Genomic DNA, 16,891 nt, shown 5'->3' with positions numbered 1-16,891 from the left:
ACGCCAGGCCTCCCTGTCCATCACCAACTCCCAGAGTTCACTCAGACTCACGTCCATCGAGTCCGTGATGCCATCCAGCCATCTCATCCTCTGTCGTCCCCTTCTCCTCCTGCCCACAATCCCTCCCAGCATCAGAGTCCTTTGCAATGAGTCAACTCTTCTCATGAGGTGGCCAAAGTACTGGAGTTTCAGCTTAAGCATCATTCCTTCCAAAGAAATCCCAGGGCTGATCTCCTTCAGAATGGACTGGTTGGATCTCCTTGCAGTCCAAGGGACTCTCAAGAGTCTTCTCCAACATCACAGTTCAAAAGCATCAATTCTTTGGTGCTCAGCCTTCTTCACAGTCCAACTCTCACATCCATACATGACCACTGGAAAAACCATAGCCTTGACTAGACGGACCTTAGTCGGCAAAGTAATGTCTCTGCTTTTGAATATGCTATCTAGGTTGGTCCTAATTTTTCTTCCAAGGAGTAAGTGTGTTTTAATTTCATGGCTGCAATCACCATCTGCAGTGATTTTGAAGCCCCAAAAAATAAAGTCTGACACTGTTACAGAGGTAATTGGTCCTTTTGTAGACATCTTGCCTGGAAAGATTGTATCATATTTTGGACTTTGCCCCTCTAACTAAGCTAGAGATATTCTTCTAGCTAAGAATATCTCTGACTGTCAGGAGTAACACTGCATTCTAAGGAACAACAGGAAATTAAAAAATAGGACCTTTTTATTGAAACTGCCACAGAAAAAATAGCAGTCCGACCATTATCCTAAATGAATTCTTACCGAATTATTGCCACATTATCTCACTGAATTAAAAGAATTTATCCACTTATATTTAGGACGCAGTAAAGTGTTTAAGTGTATTTTATTCCCTTTAGAAGGAACCTATTTAAAATAATGATAGTAATGATTATGATGATGCCTATATTTTAATATTTAAGAAATTGGTTTTTTTCCTTAGTACTTACAGGTTCCAATTTTCCCAGAGGAAACATAAGCTTGATACCAATGTTCAGTTGACCTCAGTAAGCTTTCACATCATACTCTAAGAGCCATTTCCCCATATTTGTTCCCTTAAAGGGTAAACCCCTTGGAGCCCTTTCTTTTCAATATAATGTTCTCCAAGTAGTACAAATCCCTTGATACCTTTTATTCTTTCATAGGAGTACTGCTATATTCCTTAATAGAAGTATTTTTTAAAATCATTTTTGGCTAGGTGCCCAGAAACTGTTAAGAACCATATCCATATTTTTGAGACATCTAACACTTAAATAATAAGCATCAATTTTCTATTTAATCTTCAAATGTATCTGTTCCTTTCCAGTTAGTTAAACCAGAACTCAGTCTTCCCTAGTGGCATAGATGGTAAAGAATTTGCCTTCAATGCAGGAGAACTGGGTTTGATTCCTGGGTCGGGAAGATCCTCTGGAAAAGGGAATGGCTACCCACTTCAGTTTTCTTGCCTGGAGAATTCCAGAGACGGAGAAGCTGTCAGGCTACAGTCCATGGGTCTCAAAGAGTCGGACATGACTGAGTGACTAACACTTTCTTTCAAACCAGAGATCAGCGTGCTTCTAGAACCGATGTGCCTGGCTGGTGGACGGGGATCTTAACATTTCAGCCCTCTCCTTTCTCTCTCCTACCTTGACTTGGTCTGTTCCATCTAAACTCTCTCCATCCAGCTGCCTACATCAGCCCTGCATGAGTGGAGGCCTGGAGTGGAGAGGTTGCGTAGGCAGTATTTACAAGTGGAGAAGATGACAGTGTCACTGCTGTGTTGGGTTTGGTGGGAAGAACGAGATGCCTTAAACAGAAGTATTTAAAATATGTTTCTGGGTTGTTCCTGGCAGACCAGTGGTTAGGATTCCTTGCGTTCAGTGCCAAGGGCCTAGGTTCAGTCCCTGGTCAGGGAATTAAGATCCCACAAGCTGTGTAGTGCAGCCTAAATAAATAAAGGATATGAACATTTAAAAAGAGTATTTTTTTTGATATATTTTAAATATTTTGTTCAAAGAGGTTATTTTTTTTTCTTACCCTCTCCGCAGGAAAGAGTTGGAAAGACATGAGAGGAAAATAGTATTAATTAGCTATAGTAATGTTAGTCCTTCAGTCGTGTTCGACTCTTTGCAGCCCCATGGACTGTAGCCCACCAGGCTCCTCTGTCCATGGGATTCTCTAGGCAAGAACACTGGAGTGGGTTGTCATTCTCTTCTCCAGGGCAACTTCTTGACCCAAGGATTGAGCCTGGGTCTCCTGCATTGCAGGCAGATTCTTTACCATCTGAGCTACAGTCTGTTGCAACAGAGTGCCATTTATTGAGTGGCTTAGACAACAGAAATTTATTGTCTCACAGTTCTGGAGGTTGGAAGTCCAAGAACAGGGTGTCAGGAGAGCTGGTTTGTTCTGAGACATCTCTCCTTGACTTGTGGATAGCCACCTCCTCACAAGGCCTTTTCTTAGTGTGTGCACATCCCTGAAGTCTTGCTGTCCATTCTAGTCTCCACTTCCCCAGTCGGGTTGGATTAGGCCCCTCACTCACATGTCAGTGCAACTTAATTACCACTTTAAAGGCCCTGTCTCCAAATACAGGCATGTTGTAAGGTACTGGGAATTAATATACACATTTGAGGGGGAACACAATTCATTTCATCACAATGACCTTTCAGAAAACAGTTTGGACATCTTCATCCTTCCCATCCTGAATCTTCTCTAAGAGGTTTGTAGCAACTGCAGCAATCTTGCTCCCCTAAATCCTGCCTTTATTCCCCTTCAGCATGGCTCTTCAGTCCGCACTCATGTTCACTTGGAGAGCAAAAGGGGTTTCTTTGGTCATTGACTCTCACTAGGAAATTTTAAGTAAGCTACAGTAGGGGAGAAAAACAAATGACCAAAAAACACGTCTAAAAACAAATGGCAAAACAAGAGCATTATTCAAAGGATGTAACCTGTAATCTTATTGCAGATTAGATGTAAAGATTTCTGTAAAGCTGCCTTACTATCATTAATATAGTACAGCCTCCCTTGTTGGAGGAAATCTACTGAGCTGTCAGTGCTGTGACACAAAATAGTTGGAGCAGTTCTCTTAGATGTGTGCACGCCTTAGAAGAGTAGCGCAGTAAACAGAGGAAATCGCAGATGGTTGAATTTTCCACACCGCAGACACTGACAGCATTGGTACTTGGCAGCAGGTAGACCTTCCAGAAGCATCTTAATTCCTCGCACAGGACAACCCGTCACACATACCACTCGCCCTAGTTACGCTCCTGTAAGAAGACCCAAGGATAAACGGTACTCCTGTTCCCTTCAGCTAGGACTGCTATTTGAAATTACCTTCAGCGAATTTCCTAGAAATGAGGCCAAGGGTTGGTTATTCCCATTACAAAAGGTGTAAACATTTTTAAATGGCCCCTGAGAAGTTGGTCTACTTTAAAACATGACCAGGCTCTACCGCTCAACACCTGCTTTGAAGTAGGGGCTAGCCTAAAGTCAAGCCTAGAATTTATTTGTTTTTTTCCTTCTACTATAAGCTTGTCAGAATCACAAATCACTAGACTTCCACCTAGGATAGAGTTTTAGAATCAAACTCCTTCCCTGGATAGAAGAGATTCTTTTTTCTTCCAGATTGTTCTCCCCTTTGCTTCTTATCATTTCACACCCCTTGTGGTGGGTCCACAAGTCTCCATTGGGAAACAAAGGCAGGTCCATTTATCCCATGCAAAGACAGTGCCTGGGGCTTCCTTAGGTTACTCTTGAAAAGTGACTATTTTTTTAAAGTCTTGTATAAAAATGAACTCTTGAATGATAAATAGGATTTCATACACAGAGGTGAGGATTCAACATTATCAGCGTTTAAAAATAACTTAAGGAGTTATGCTTTAAAGATGATCTTTCCCTACTTTGCCATAAGCTTCTTAGGACATTTCCACTTTCCCTAAAGCTTGATACTTCTCAAAAGTTTAATTTTATTGATTTTCCTAAGCAGCAGAAGAAATACTCTGCCTCAAGTGTTTTAGTTCCTCATATCTCCACAAAATTTTTTCTAGAGGGATAACCCTTCCTGGAAGAATTTATCTGTTTCCTTTGTCAGAGAAATGCTTTGAACTTGCTCTGTGACCCCTGGTTTCTGCTTTGATAGATCTATTCTTGGATAGAAGTTATGACTGAGCGGTATCCTGATATGGTTGAAAAAATCCACATTGGATCCTCATACGAGAAGTACCCACTTTATGTTTTAAAGGTATGGGAAGAGTCATTGATTTTTCAACTTTGGGGAGATATTAATTCTCCAGTGGTGCTTGGTATTCCTTGGATTTTTTTTTTTTTTTGGAATTCTGGAAATATGTGTATTACAAATGATCCTCAACTTTAATATCCAGATCTTTAGTGGTTGGTGATTACCTTTAAATTGCTTTCCTTTGTTACTACAGTGTTGATCTAAGAGTAGTAACCTCAGTTTTAGAATCAACTCTGTGACATGGATAAGCCATTTAACCTTTCTGCCCGCCTTCATAAAATGAGGAGAGTGGACTGGATTATCTTTCAAATCATCTTTTGTTTATACCACCACAACCACCACTGTCAGCACCACCACTGACTGACTGACTTCGGCCAAAAAAAGGAAAGGGATCTGTTTTGAATAAACATTGACATTAATATAACTTTTAGAACCAAAGGAGTTGAACAACAGGAACTAGGAAAGAATAGGAACCAGAGCAATGCTGGGATTCTTGGCAGTAGGGCTGATATGATGGTTTCTGCTTCAGTAACCATCTGTTTGGTTATTTATTCTCAGTTGAACAAACTGGCCTTAGTAAAGTCAGTGAATCGGCACAGGAAGAATATTGGGAACCATGAAACCAAACTGATTCCTGCCTGTTCATTTCTAATTCTGCAGTTCTGTTGTTGTTTTTAAAACCACTCTTTCTCCTAAAAAAAAAAAAAAAATTTTTTTTAAAGAAGATCTGCAAAAATTTAATCATTGGAGAAATACATTTAATTTAATAAAATTTCATTCACACATAGTTTCCTCATATGTTCTAAACTGTGATAGGTGAGGCTCTTTGATTGTTCAAAGATAAGATTTGGAGTCAGGATTTCTGGGTTTTAATCTGTTCTGACAAGAGCTTGCAGTACAAACTCAAGTCAGACCCTAGGCTTCATTGAGTTCTCTTGGCAGCTGAGTTAGTCTACTAGGCTGGATCCATGTAAGCATGGCATACCCACCTATGACATTTACTTTTTGCCCTGTTGTATGTACTCTTTGGAACTTGTGTTTCTGGGACCTGATATACATGTTGGAAAACCATGCTTCCTGCAAGCTTTAGTCCCAGTCTCAATCAAGGATGTGCACATCATGTGAGTCCCTAGGGTTCCTCAGTGTCAGAATGGGTACCAGGAGAATTTGCTCAGCACAGTTAAACAGAAGGTCGAATAAAGCAACTAGTCAAAACAACTCAGGATTTTCTTTTAAGTTGAGGAGATTAAATCAGTTGGGAAATTCTCTTTGTACAATTCGATCTTTTGTGGACAAAGCTTTCCACACTTGCCTTTTTGTTGGACATCAGTAACTTCAGATTTGTTAAGAAGAAAACTCTCTGAGTGGTATAGATGGCAATTTAAAAATGGAACCCTCTCTTTTTCTTGCTTTGGAATTCCAACCCCATATATCTCTTTGAGTTTGCAACACTCTTCTCCCTTCCCTCCATATTCTAAAGTTGTATAATATTTAAAAGTAGATGAATGATGATTCATTTTATATAGAGGTGTTTGTGAGAATTCTTCTAAAGTCATCAAAGGCTATCATTGAAGACAAGTTGGTAGTTCTTATTCCAGAAAGTTGGCAGCTTACGCTAGTACCCTAGATGGTAAATCAGAATAAGGTCTCCATCCCCAGATCTGTTGATAATAAATTGATGTCAAGTTAGATGCGTGTTTATTTTTGTGTGAAATAAGGAAATGATCTACACATTAAATAAAAGTGTGCCCCCTGGGAAAATGGTGAGGGAGTCCAACGTTGTCTTGGGCACCACTAACTTCCCTCTCCCAAGCCTTTCTTTGTGCCCACTTCCCACAGAAAGCTGCCCACCCAGCACATGCTCCTTTCATTCCAACTGGAGTGTGAAGATATGGCCTGAAGCACGAGTTCTCTGGTCTCTACTTCTGCAACTTCTCATGTAGCTCTGGTATCATCAGGTATTTGTTTAGGAATAAAAAGAATTTTAAATCAAGAATTCTCCAAGGAATGAAGAGAACAGGGCGTATTTCATAGATTTGCTAAAAGGATGAACTCGAAGCCCGATTATTCGGGAAGTTATTATCCTGAAGCTTCTTCTTAATTGTTTTTTGGTTTTCTCTGAGCAGGTTTCTAAAAAAGAACAAAGGGCCAAACATGCCATGTGGATTGACTGTGGAATCCATGCCAGAGAGTGGATCTCTCCTGCTTTCTGCTTGTGGTTTGTAGGCTCTGTAAGTATTCACATGCTCTTAAAGCCCAGAGCTGTGGCCTAAGGATGTAGCCTGAGACCACGTGCAGTAGAGTCAACTGGCCTGTTGATTAGATGCGTTTTCCTAGGTCACCTCCTAGAATTCTCACCTTGAAATCTCTGGGGTTGAGACTTGGGAATCTACAATTATCTCATGCTTGCTAGGTGACTTTCTTGCATATTGAGAACCATGAATTTAAGCATTTAAATTACCCTAAAGATTATCTGCCTTACCTTTTCTACATTTCCAGCTGGTACTAAACCCTGGCTTCCCCAGTGGCTCAGATGGTAAAGGATCTGCCTGAAATGTGAGAGACTGGGTTTGATCCCTGGGTTGGGAAGGCCCCTGGAGAAGGGCATGGCAACCCACTCCAGTATTCTTGCCTGGAGAATCCTCATGGACAGTGGAGCCTGGTGAGTTACCATCCATGGGGTCACAAAGAGTTGGACACGACTGAGTGACTAAGCATGCAAACACTGGAGGGCTTCCCTGGTGGCTAATATGGTAAAAGAATCTGCCTGTAATGCAGGAGGCCTGGGTTTGATCCCTCGGTTGAGAAGATCACCTGGAGAAGAGAATGTGTACCCACTTCTGTATTCTTGCCCAAAGAATTCCATGGACAGAGGAACCTGGAAGGCTGCAGTCCATGGGATTGCAAAGAGTTGGACATGACTGAGCAACTGAGCGCACACACCTGCAGTTGTAATACATTTACTAACTAAAAGAAAGAACTGAAGCAATTGAGTCCAATTAATTTTTTTCTGTTGCTTTGAATTATCCAGATATCTTTTGTCATATTCTGCTCTTAGAAACTGAACATAAAGTACCCCATTACAGAGCAGATTATATTTTTTTCCATATATAGTAGTAGGTACTTTTGTCCCTAAAGAAGGCCTTGTCATCAAAAAAATCCATGTATGTAACAAAGAGTATGTCATAATGGTAAAAATTATAATGACTGTAAATCTATATAACAGACAAAAACAGTAAAAGTCACTTTTCTGTTCCCTATAACTGTATTTTTTTGGCCCACTTAATCAGTGCTCAACATCCACTTCCTGCATTGGAAATTTAAATTAATGCTGCAGGTTTAGACTGAAATACAACTCTGGGGTCCGAAGAGGACTTAAACAGTACCTACTATTGGGTTAAATAGGTTCTTACCATTGGATAAGGTCTAAATTATTCATCCACACACTGGGGCTTGGATAGCTCTTTGTTGTATTTTTAATGGTCATGAGCACGATAGCTTATTTCAGAATCTTCCATTCAAAATGTCTTATATGCTTTTATGTACAGATTTATTCTCTGTCGAATGGTTATTGGTTAACTTCTTGGCAGGCATTGTTATTCTTGTCTAGGATTATAAGAAAGACAAAGCTTCAGTGTGCCCCAGGCAAAGAGAGCTGAGTGATCATCTGTCACGGGATGGGAATTAGTCAAGCCTTTATCTCCTGCCCCCTAATTGCTCACTCACTCTTGTGCTCTCTCCTCTGCCGCCCTTGCTCCTCATTTTTATTCTTGTTTTTTGCTTTTTTAACTGCAAGACAGTGGTTTCAGTTATATTACTTATCTTTCTGGTGAATCATTCTATCAGCGAACATTTATGTGTTGTCTTTGCGTGTCAGACATTATTTCTGTAGCGATCATCCTCACTGAGTGATTCATTCACTAGATATAGAACCATAACTGTAAATATATTTAAAGATTACTGTGAAAACTCATCAGAAAACATATGCTTGGAGAGCCCCGTGATACACAGATTAAATTCATAGTAAAGAGTTAGATTCATGAACATGTTCAACTTGGTTGAAAATGTTATTTTAAAAAATCGTGTCTTTCAACACAGTTAAAATACACCAAGTCAGAATTTTAAGGCTTATAGAGAGAGGTTACATGACTTCAGGATCATGATTAAATATCTAGATGGCATACTTTTGAAGTATAAATAACTGGATAAATGACAGATATGAAAATATTTTTACAAGTAACAACATCATTCACAAAGTTAATTAAGAATATTGATTTTGCCCTGTTAGCTCAGACAGTAAAGCATCTGCCCACAATGCTGGGTTCAATCCCTGGGTCAGGAAGATCCCCTGGAGAAGGAAATGGCAACCCACTCCAGTACTCTTGCCTGGAAAATTCCATGGATGGAGGAGCTTGGTAGGCTACAGTCCATGGGACTGCAAAGATTCGGACACGACTGAGCAACTTCATTGGTTCACTATCCCTCCCTGTTTTATATTTTATTTATTTTAGGTAGGTTTTTTTCAGCGAAATATATGACTTTAACCATTTGGTTTTTATTTATTTAAAAATATTCTGATTATGTATTTATTTGGCTGTGTTGGGTCTTAGTTGCTGCACTTGGGATCTTTAGTTTTGGTATGCAGGGTTTTTTATTTTTTTCTTTTCAGTTGTGGCAGGTCAACTCTTAGTTGCAGCATGTGGAATCTAGTTTTCTAGCCAGGGATCGAACCTGGGCCCCCTGCATTACAAGTGTAGAGTCTCGGTTGGTGGACAACCAGGGAAGCCCCTCCAACCACTTTTTTTTATTGAAGCATAGTTGATCTACAATGTTGTGTGAGTTTCAGGTGCACAGAAAAGTGAATCAGTTTTATATGCATTTTTTTCAGATTATTTTCCCTTATAGATTATTAGAAAATATTGAGTATAGTTTCCTGTGCTATACAGTAGATCTTTGTTATCTAGTTTACATATAGTAGTGTGTATATGTTCAGAGAAGGCAATGATACTCTCCTCCAGTACTCTTGCCTGGAAAATCCCATGGACGGAGTATCCTGGAAGGCTGAAGCCCATGGTGTCGCTAAGAGTCGGACACGGCTGAGTGACTTCACTTTCACTTTTCAGTTCCATGCATTGGAGAAGGAAATGGCAACCCACTCCAGTGTTCTTGCCTGGAGAATCCCAGGTACGGAGGAGCCTGGTGGGCTGCCATCTATGGGGTAGCACAGAGTCGGACACGACTGAAGCGGCTTAGCAGCAGCAGCAGCAGCAGCGTGTATATGTTAATCCCAAACTGCTAATTTGTTCTTCCCCACCTTCCCCTTTGGTAACCATTAGTTTATTTTCTATGTCTCTGTATATAACCCTACCCTTAATCCCCACATGCCTGAAGGAAACACAGGTTGCCCCATTCCCAAGTTCCCTTGGCCAATCAGAAAAATCTGGTCCTGAGGATCCAGATTAGTTACCTGACTAATCCATTCAGGTCATCCTTCCATTGGGGCCCACATCTCCACTTACAGGCATTAAGAAGTCTCCTTATTGCAGTTTCTCTCTACTCTCCCTTTCCTAATCCTCTCCCCTGAGGTACTAGTTTCATTCTGCTGTTGCTCCACAGATTGTCACCAATTCCCACTTGCTCTGGACTGTCATCTTCTTTAATCGAAGACCTGAAGAGGCTCACCATCAGTCCAGGTGGTGCCTTTGTGCAGAATCAAAAGGGGGCATGCATTACTGAAACAATCACCTCCCTGTATGCCAAAAAAAAAAAAAAAAGAATCTGGACTCCTATCTCACACCATATGCAAATATTGACTAAAAGTGGGTCAGACACCTAAGTTTAAAAGCTACAATTACAAAAATCTTAGAAGAAAACTTAGAAATAGTGAATCTTTGTGATTTTGGATTAGGCAACAAACTACTAGATCTGACACCAAGAGCATAGCAACCAAAGAAAAAAGAGATAAATGAGACTCTATCAAAATTTGGGAGAATGGCATAAAAACCTTTCTGCTTTTCAAAGGACACTATCAAGAATGCTAAAAGACAACTCATGGAATGGGAGAAGATCTTTGCAAATTATAAATGATGAGGGACTCATATCCAAAATATATAAATAACCTTAACAAATAAACAATGCAAAGATAAATCTAGTTTTTAAATGGGCAAAATATCTGAAAAGACAATTCTCAGAGAAGATATACAAATAGTCAATAAGCATATGAAAAGATGCTCAACAGCATTAGTCATTAGGGAAATGTGAGTCAAAAGCACAAAGAGATACCACTTCATACCCAATGAAGTGAAGTGAAGTCAAAGTCGCTCAGCCATGTCCAACTCTTTGCAACTTCATGGACTATACAGTCCATGGAATTCTCCAGAATAATGGAGTGGGTAGCTGTTCCCTTCTCCAGGGGATCTTCCCAAGCCAGGGATTGAACCCAGGCCTCCTGCATTGCAGGCGGATTCTTTACCAGCTGAGCCACAAGGGAAGCCGTCCTACCCAACAGGATGGCAAAATTTTTTAAATAGCAAATAACAAATATTGCTAAGAGTATGGAAAAACTGGAACTCTCATCCATTGCTGTTGGGATCATAAAATGGGGCAACCATGTTAGAAAACAGTTTGACAGTTCCTCAAAAGTTTGAGCGTAGAGGTACCATTTGACCCAGCAATTCTGCTCAGGTATACAGCCAAGAGATTTGAACACATATGTTTACAAATATTCATAGCAACACTATTCGTAAGTCCCAAACTAGAAACAGGGACTTCCCTGGCAGTCCAGTGCTTAAGACTCCATGTTTTTAAAGCAGGGGGCACCATTCAGTCCCTGGTTGGGGAAATAAGGTCCCATATGCTGCACGCTGCAGCCAAAACATTGAAAAAAAAAGTGGAAACAATCCAAATGTCCATCAGCTTATGAGCAGACAAATACAATGTGGCATATCCTTATAATGGAATACCATTCAGCAATGAGAAGGAATGAAGTACTGATTCAGCCTATAACATGGATGAATCTTGAAAACACTTTGCTAAGAAATAGAAGTCAGACAGAAAAAGCCATATATTTTATTATTCCACTTACATGAAATGTCTAGAATGGGCAAATGTACAGAGACAGAAAGTTGATTAATGGTTGCCAGAGGCTGGGGGAAGGGAAGGGAGAAAGGGGTAACTCCTAAAGGGAGTTTTTGGTGTTGATGGGGATTGTGAGAGCTGGACCATAAAGAAGGCAGAATGCCAAAGAATTGATGATTTCGAACTGTGGTGCTGGAGAAGACTCCTGAAAGTCCCTCGGACAGCAAGGAGATCAAACCAGTCAATCTTAAGGGAGATTAACCCTGAATATTCACTGAAAGGACTGATGCTGAAGCTGAAGTTCCAATATTTTGGTCATCTGATGTGGACAGATGACTCACTGGAAAAATCCCTAATGCTGGGAAAGATTGAGGGCAGAAGGAGAAGAGGGCATCAGAGGATGAGACGGCTGGACAGCATCACTGATGTAATGATCATGAACTTGGACAAACTCTGGTAGATAGTGAGGGACAGGAGGTCTGGCGTGCTGCTGTCCACGGGGTCACAGAGTCGGACACAACTGGGTGACCGAACAACAGCAACATTGATGGGGGTGGTGATGAAAATATCGTATAATTGGACAGAGGTGATGGTTGCTTAATTCTGTGAAATATAAAACCCACTGAACTGTGCACTTTAAAATGCTGAATTTTCTGGTATATGAATAATATCTCAATAAATTATTTTTAAAAAAATAGGTCCCTTTCCTCTGGGATTCTAGCTGCAGCCTCACATGAGGGTAGGGCTTGACACACAGAGTAGAGGCTGTATTTCAGCTCTCACTCACCCCTTCTGTTTGGAGCCCTGCTTATTAAATGAATTTCCGGGCTAATATTTGATCTTCTCTCAGAGACTAACTTTTTGCTGGAAGACTTCCATCCAACCATTGCTAAAGTTGGAAGGAAATAAGGAGAGTGAAAAAGACAAAGAAACTGACCAGGAGATACCTATTAAAAGTCCAGCAACCACTGTAGAAATAAAAATGATACTTTCTCATTTTAAAGAAAATAAGATCTCCTAATTTTTTTCTGATAATGGATGCTACATTATTATTGAAAAAAATGACTCTAACATAAATTTACATATTTGTAGCATAAAAATGATTTCACTAGTTGCTCAACTACTTAAAATATTGCTTCTTTCGTTCTATAAGACTGGTTGCTTTTCATGAAGCTTTTCTTTCTGACCTATAGTGGGTCAAAAATTAACTTGTACTTTTTCTTTCCTTTCTCCCATATTTAGTAAGTGGTTACCTATGGCAAATAATTTAAATTTGACTATTATGGTTGTCCTAGGGAGATAAGGATATAGGATTTTAAATATTTAAAGAAAAATGGTAATGTTTACCTGTAGCAAAGGTAAGATTTAGAAGACATTTTTCTTGGATATTAGCCCCTTATTGATCATATCATTTGCAAATATTTTCTCCTATTCAGTAGACTGTTTTCTCGTTTTGTTGATGGTTTCCTTTGCGGGTATATGTGAACCTGTATTATACACCTGTTAACTTATATAAAATTGTACAGCAACTATACTTCAATTTTTTAAAGAGACATTTTTCTTCTACCAATAATGAAAAATGTTTCTTAACAAAGTCTTTTGAGTAACGTTTAAATCAGCAAACGACTGTGAACTAATCCACGAGTTTAAATGCAGCAGTGTTACCACAAATGAAGAATTGATGCCAAAGCTTTGTTGTTGTTTAGTCACCAAGTTGTATTCGACTCTTTCGCGACCCCATGGACTGTAGCCCACCAGGCTCCTCTGTCCATGGGGTTTCCCAGGCAAGAATACTGAAGTGGGCTGCCGTATCCTTCTCCAGGGGATCTTCTCAGCCCAGTGATCTAACCTGCGGCTCCTGCGGCTCCTGCATTAGCCAGGCAGGTCCTTTACCTCTAAGTCACCAGATGAAATCATTTAACTACCTGAAATCTGTCTTTGTGGTTCTTCTGCATCTATGTTTGGTCATTTTGGGGGTTAGCTTCTTAGTCACTGGAATGTGGACGTCCTTGGATCATGAGAAATTTGCGACCCTGGCTGGGTATGAATCTAAAGCTCAGAAGAGCAGGGTCAGATGATGTCTGATAGGAAACTCGTAGTCAGTACCTAGGAAAAGCTACCACTGGCTTTAAAGCCAAATGACTGAATGCTTGGGAAATACACTCAATGCTAGCAAAAATTTAGCTCACAACTTATAAGACAATGCAGAAAATATTATCTAGACATGTCTGGGAATGAGACAAGGTTAGTTTAAGTGGTGACTGATGCAGATTACTATAAAAAGAGTGGAAATATATCTAGGTTTTGTTTCCTTAAATCTTTGTGGTGGGCTTTCTGTATTAATAAGTAATTCTTCTGTTTCTTGAAGGAAGTTTTAGAAAACATATAGTTCTGTCTTCTGACTCCATGAAATAGGAAGACCAGTTGTCCCATGTCCAGGACATTTACCATCACTTGTCAGCATAGTACTCTAAGTCTAGACTTTTCAAGGAATTAATACTCTTCCTGAAAGTTAAATCTGCAAATTTAAATATCAAAATTTAAAAAAAAACAAACCATAGACCAAGTTTAGTGGATGTTAGCTAGATGGGTATTAACTAGACTTACTGCGGTGATTCCTTCACTATATATACAAATATTGAATCATTAGGTAATATACTTGAACCTAATATAGTTGACCCTTGAACAATGCAGTGGTTAGGCGCACCCACCCTCCATACACTCAGAAATCCACACGTAAGTTTATATGTGTTTATAAGTAGACCCTCCAGCTGTGCGCAGTTCTGCATCTGTGGGTTCAATGAACTGCAGATTATGTAGTTCTCTAGTACTTAATATTGGAAAAAAATGTCTACAAGTGGACCCACACAGTTCAAACCTGTGTTGTTCCAAGATTATGTGTCAATTATATTTCAATTAAAAAAAAGAAACAGGCTAAGTTTAGAAGGAGATAAAAGATACATTATCAAATATACCTGGTTTAATCCGCAGGTAACTTATTACTATGGGAAAGAAAAGATGCACACCAATCTTCTGAAGAACATGGATTTCTATATAATGCCAGTGGTTAATGTGGATGGTTATGACTATACATGGAAAAAGGTAAGTGAAGGCAAAGAAAACAAAATACACTCCTTTAGAGCATACGGGATACACAGACAGAATTACTCATAGAATCCTGGATCCCAGCATAATGGTTTTATTATGAAAAAAATTTTGTTTAATTCATTATGGGAAAGTTCAAACATATATGAGTGGAAATAAATGTATGGTAAACTCTGATGTACTTATCACATAGCATTTCATGGCCAATCTTTTTCACCTGTATCCCCAACTCCCTTCTATCTTGCTGCTGCTGCTGCTAAGTTGCTTCAGTTGTGTCCGACTCTGTGTGACCCCATAGACGGCAGCCCACCTGGCTCTCCTGTCCCTGGGATTCTCCAGGCAAGAACAGTGGAGTGGGTTGCCATTTCCTTCTCCAATACGTGAAAGTGAAAGTGAAGTCATGTCCAACTCCGAGCGATCCCGTGGACTGCAGCCTACCAGGCTCCTCCATCCATGGGATCTTCCCAGAAAGAGTACTGGAGTGGGTTGCCATTGCCTTCTCCCCCTTCTATCTTACCCATATCCTTTTGAAGCAAATCTCAGATACCATATCATTTCATCAATGAATATTTCAGGATGCATCTAACTGAAGTTTTAAAAAATAGAAATACAATTATACCTAAAAATGAACAATAATTATTTACTATCATAAAATTTCTAATCAGTATTTAAATTTCCGATCATACCGCAGCTTTTTAAAAATGTTCATTTCTTTGGTTAAGGATCCAAATGGGGTTGGTATATTGTGATTGCTTTATAGCCTTTATTTTTATTTTAATCCATAGATTCTCTCCCCATATCTCTTCTCTATTTCCCTGCAATTTATTTCACTGAAGAAGAGAGTTTCCTGCCTGGATTTACTCATTGTGTTGCCATGTTGTAGTTTAACACGTTCCTTTGTCCTCTGTGTTTTCTGAAACTTGATATTTGAATTCTGGAAGATTAAGACGATGCAGGTTTGGCTTTTTTGGCAAGACTACTTCATTGTGATGGGGTGTTTTCCCAGCAAGAGTGGCGCAGGTCTGGTTTTACCTCTTTTTTGATGTTAGCCACCTTGATAAACGGTGCCCCCATCTGTTCATTCTTACTAGGAGTTGTTTGGATGGTATTTCGATTTATAAAAATCATGAATTGCAAGAATTAGAATGGTATTCTAACAGAATGTGCATCAGAACAGAATTGCACGCTAACCAATATGCAAATTTAATCCTAGTATCCTTTAACTCAATCATGAACACATATATAGGAGTATCTTGTTCAGTCTTGTCTACACTGGAAACCATTTTAATCCAACAGCATCATGATTCACGTAAAATTACTCAAGCAATATGAAGTACGGTCCTTTCTAATTTAATGAGCACATAAAAACTCTGGCCTGTACACTTCTGCAAACTCCTTGCTTGAGTTTATTCATAGGTGTGTATGTGTGCAAGTGCAAGCATATAAAAACTTCAATTTTCTGACTTGTTAATGTTGGTTGAAATAAATTAACTCTTGTGTTAAAAAAAAAGAAAAAGACTGTATTGTAAAGTAACTAAACTCTAATAATAATTTTTAATTAAATTTTTTAAATTATAAAAACAGTCAAACATATATGAAACACATACTTGAATAGCACATTTAAACACTCAGGGGAATGGGCATAATTGCAGTGATTAGAAACATAAGGAATTATACAGGAAATATTTTATGTAGTGGTTAATTTAAGCAGAAGAGATGGGAATGGTGAAGGAGATTGATGGAAAAGTCATCTCCGGGAAGATGAATACTGTGAACAAAAGTTTTTAGGGGGTAATGAGCAAACCCTGAACTAAGTAAATGGGAAATACCTTGTACAGTATCTAACATAAAATTGGAGTTCAATAAATGGTCACATTTATAGATTGCTATTACAATAAATTTATGCCTTCACTGGACTCCCAGTGGAGTTCAGCCACACTTTAGTTAGTCTTACTCTGCAACCGTCTTTTGTATCTTAACTCTGCCAACTAACTCCTGAAGTATGAGAACCCAATTTCCTCAGAGAAACTGTTGCCAGAATCACAGGACTGGGGTTGGAAAGAGACTGGGAGGCTGGGCAGAAGGGTTGGTGGAATAGGGAAGAGGGTGCCATGCCATCCCAACCCAGAACTCAAACAAAGTCTATGCAACTGTTTACAAGATTAAATTCCCAGATTACCCCAAGAACCCAATGGGGTATTTTTGCTTTACATTTAGAATCCAGAGTTGAATCACTACGATCACAGGCACCATCAAACTAGAGGTATTTTCACAGCTCTGCTTCCTGTAGGTTTTAAGTGAATGTTGAATTCAATCGAAAGAGAGCACCGAAACTCATGATTCAACAACCTTGTATTATCATCATCAAACTTGCTAAAAGACTTGATCTTAATCGTTTTCACCACAAAAAAGAGAGAATTAATGTGACAGGTTAGAAGTGCTAATTATCCCAATAGTAGTAATCATAATATGTAA

At 39.3% G+C, this 16,891-nt stretch overlaps 1 protein-coding gene across 3 annotated transcripts in view; it reads left to right on the top strand.

The window, feature by feature from the left end:
- Positions 1 to 16,891, top strand: part of CPB2 (carboxypeptidase B2) — a 58,551-nt gene that overhangs the window by 24,042 nt on the left and 17,618 nt on the right. For 2 of the 3 annotated variants that reach the window (XM_004012062.6, XM_042254679.2), the window contains exons 5-7: positions 4,136 to 4,237; positions 6,361 to 6,465; positions 14,303 to 14,413. In XM_004012062.6, coding sequence (XP_004012111.1) covers positions 4,136 to 4,237; positions 6,361 to 6,465; positions 14,303 to 14,413 — 318 coding nt within the window. The remainder of the gene's footprint in view (positions 1 to 4,135; positions 4,238 to 6,360; positions 6,466 to 14,302; positions 14,414 to 16,891) is intronic. The other variant, XM_042254678.2, reaches the window with a different exon arrangement.

This window comes from Ovis aries, chromosome 10 (assembly GCF_016772045.2).
Source record: "Ovis aries strain OAR_USU_Benz2616 breed Rambouillet chromosome 10, ARS-UI_Ramb_v3.0, whole genome shotgun sequence".
In the NCBI taxonomy this organism is placed as follows: Eukaryota; Metazoa; Chordata; class Mammalia; order Artiodactyla; family Bovidae; genus Ovis; species Ovis aries.
The sequence above is the reverse complement of the archived record's forward strand: the minus strand, read 5'-3'. Positions and strand labels throughout refer to the sequence as shown.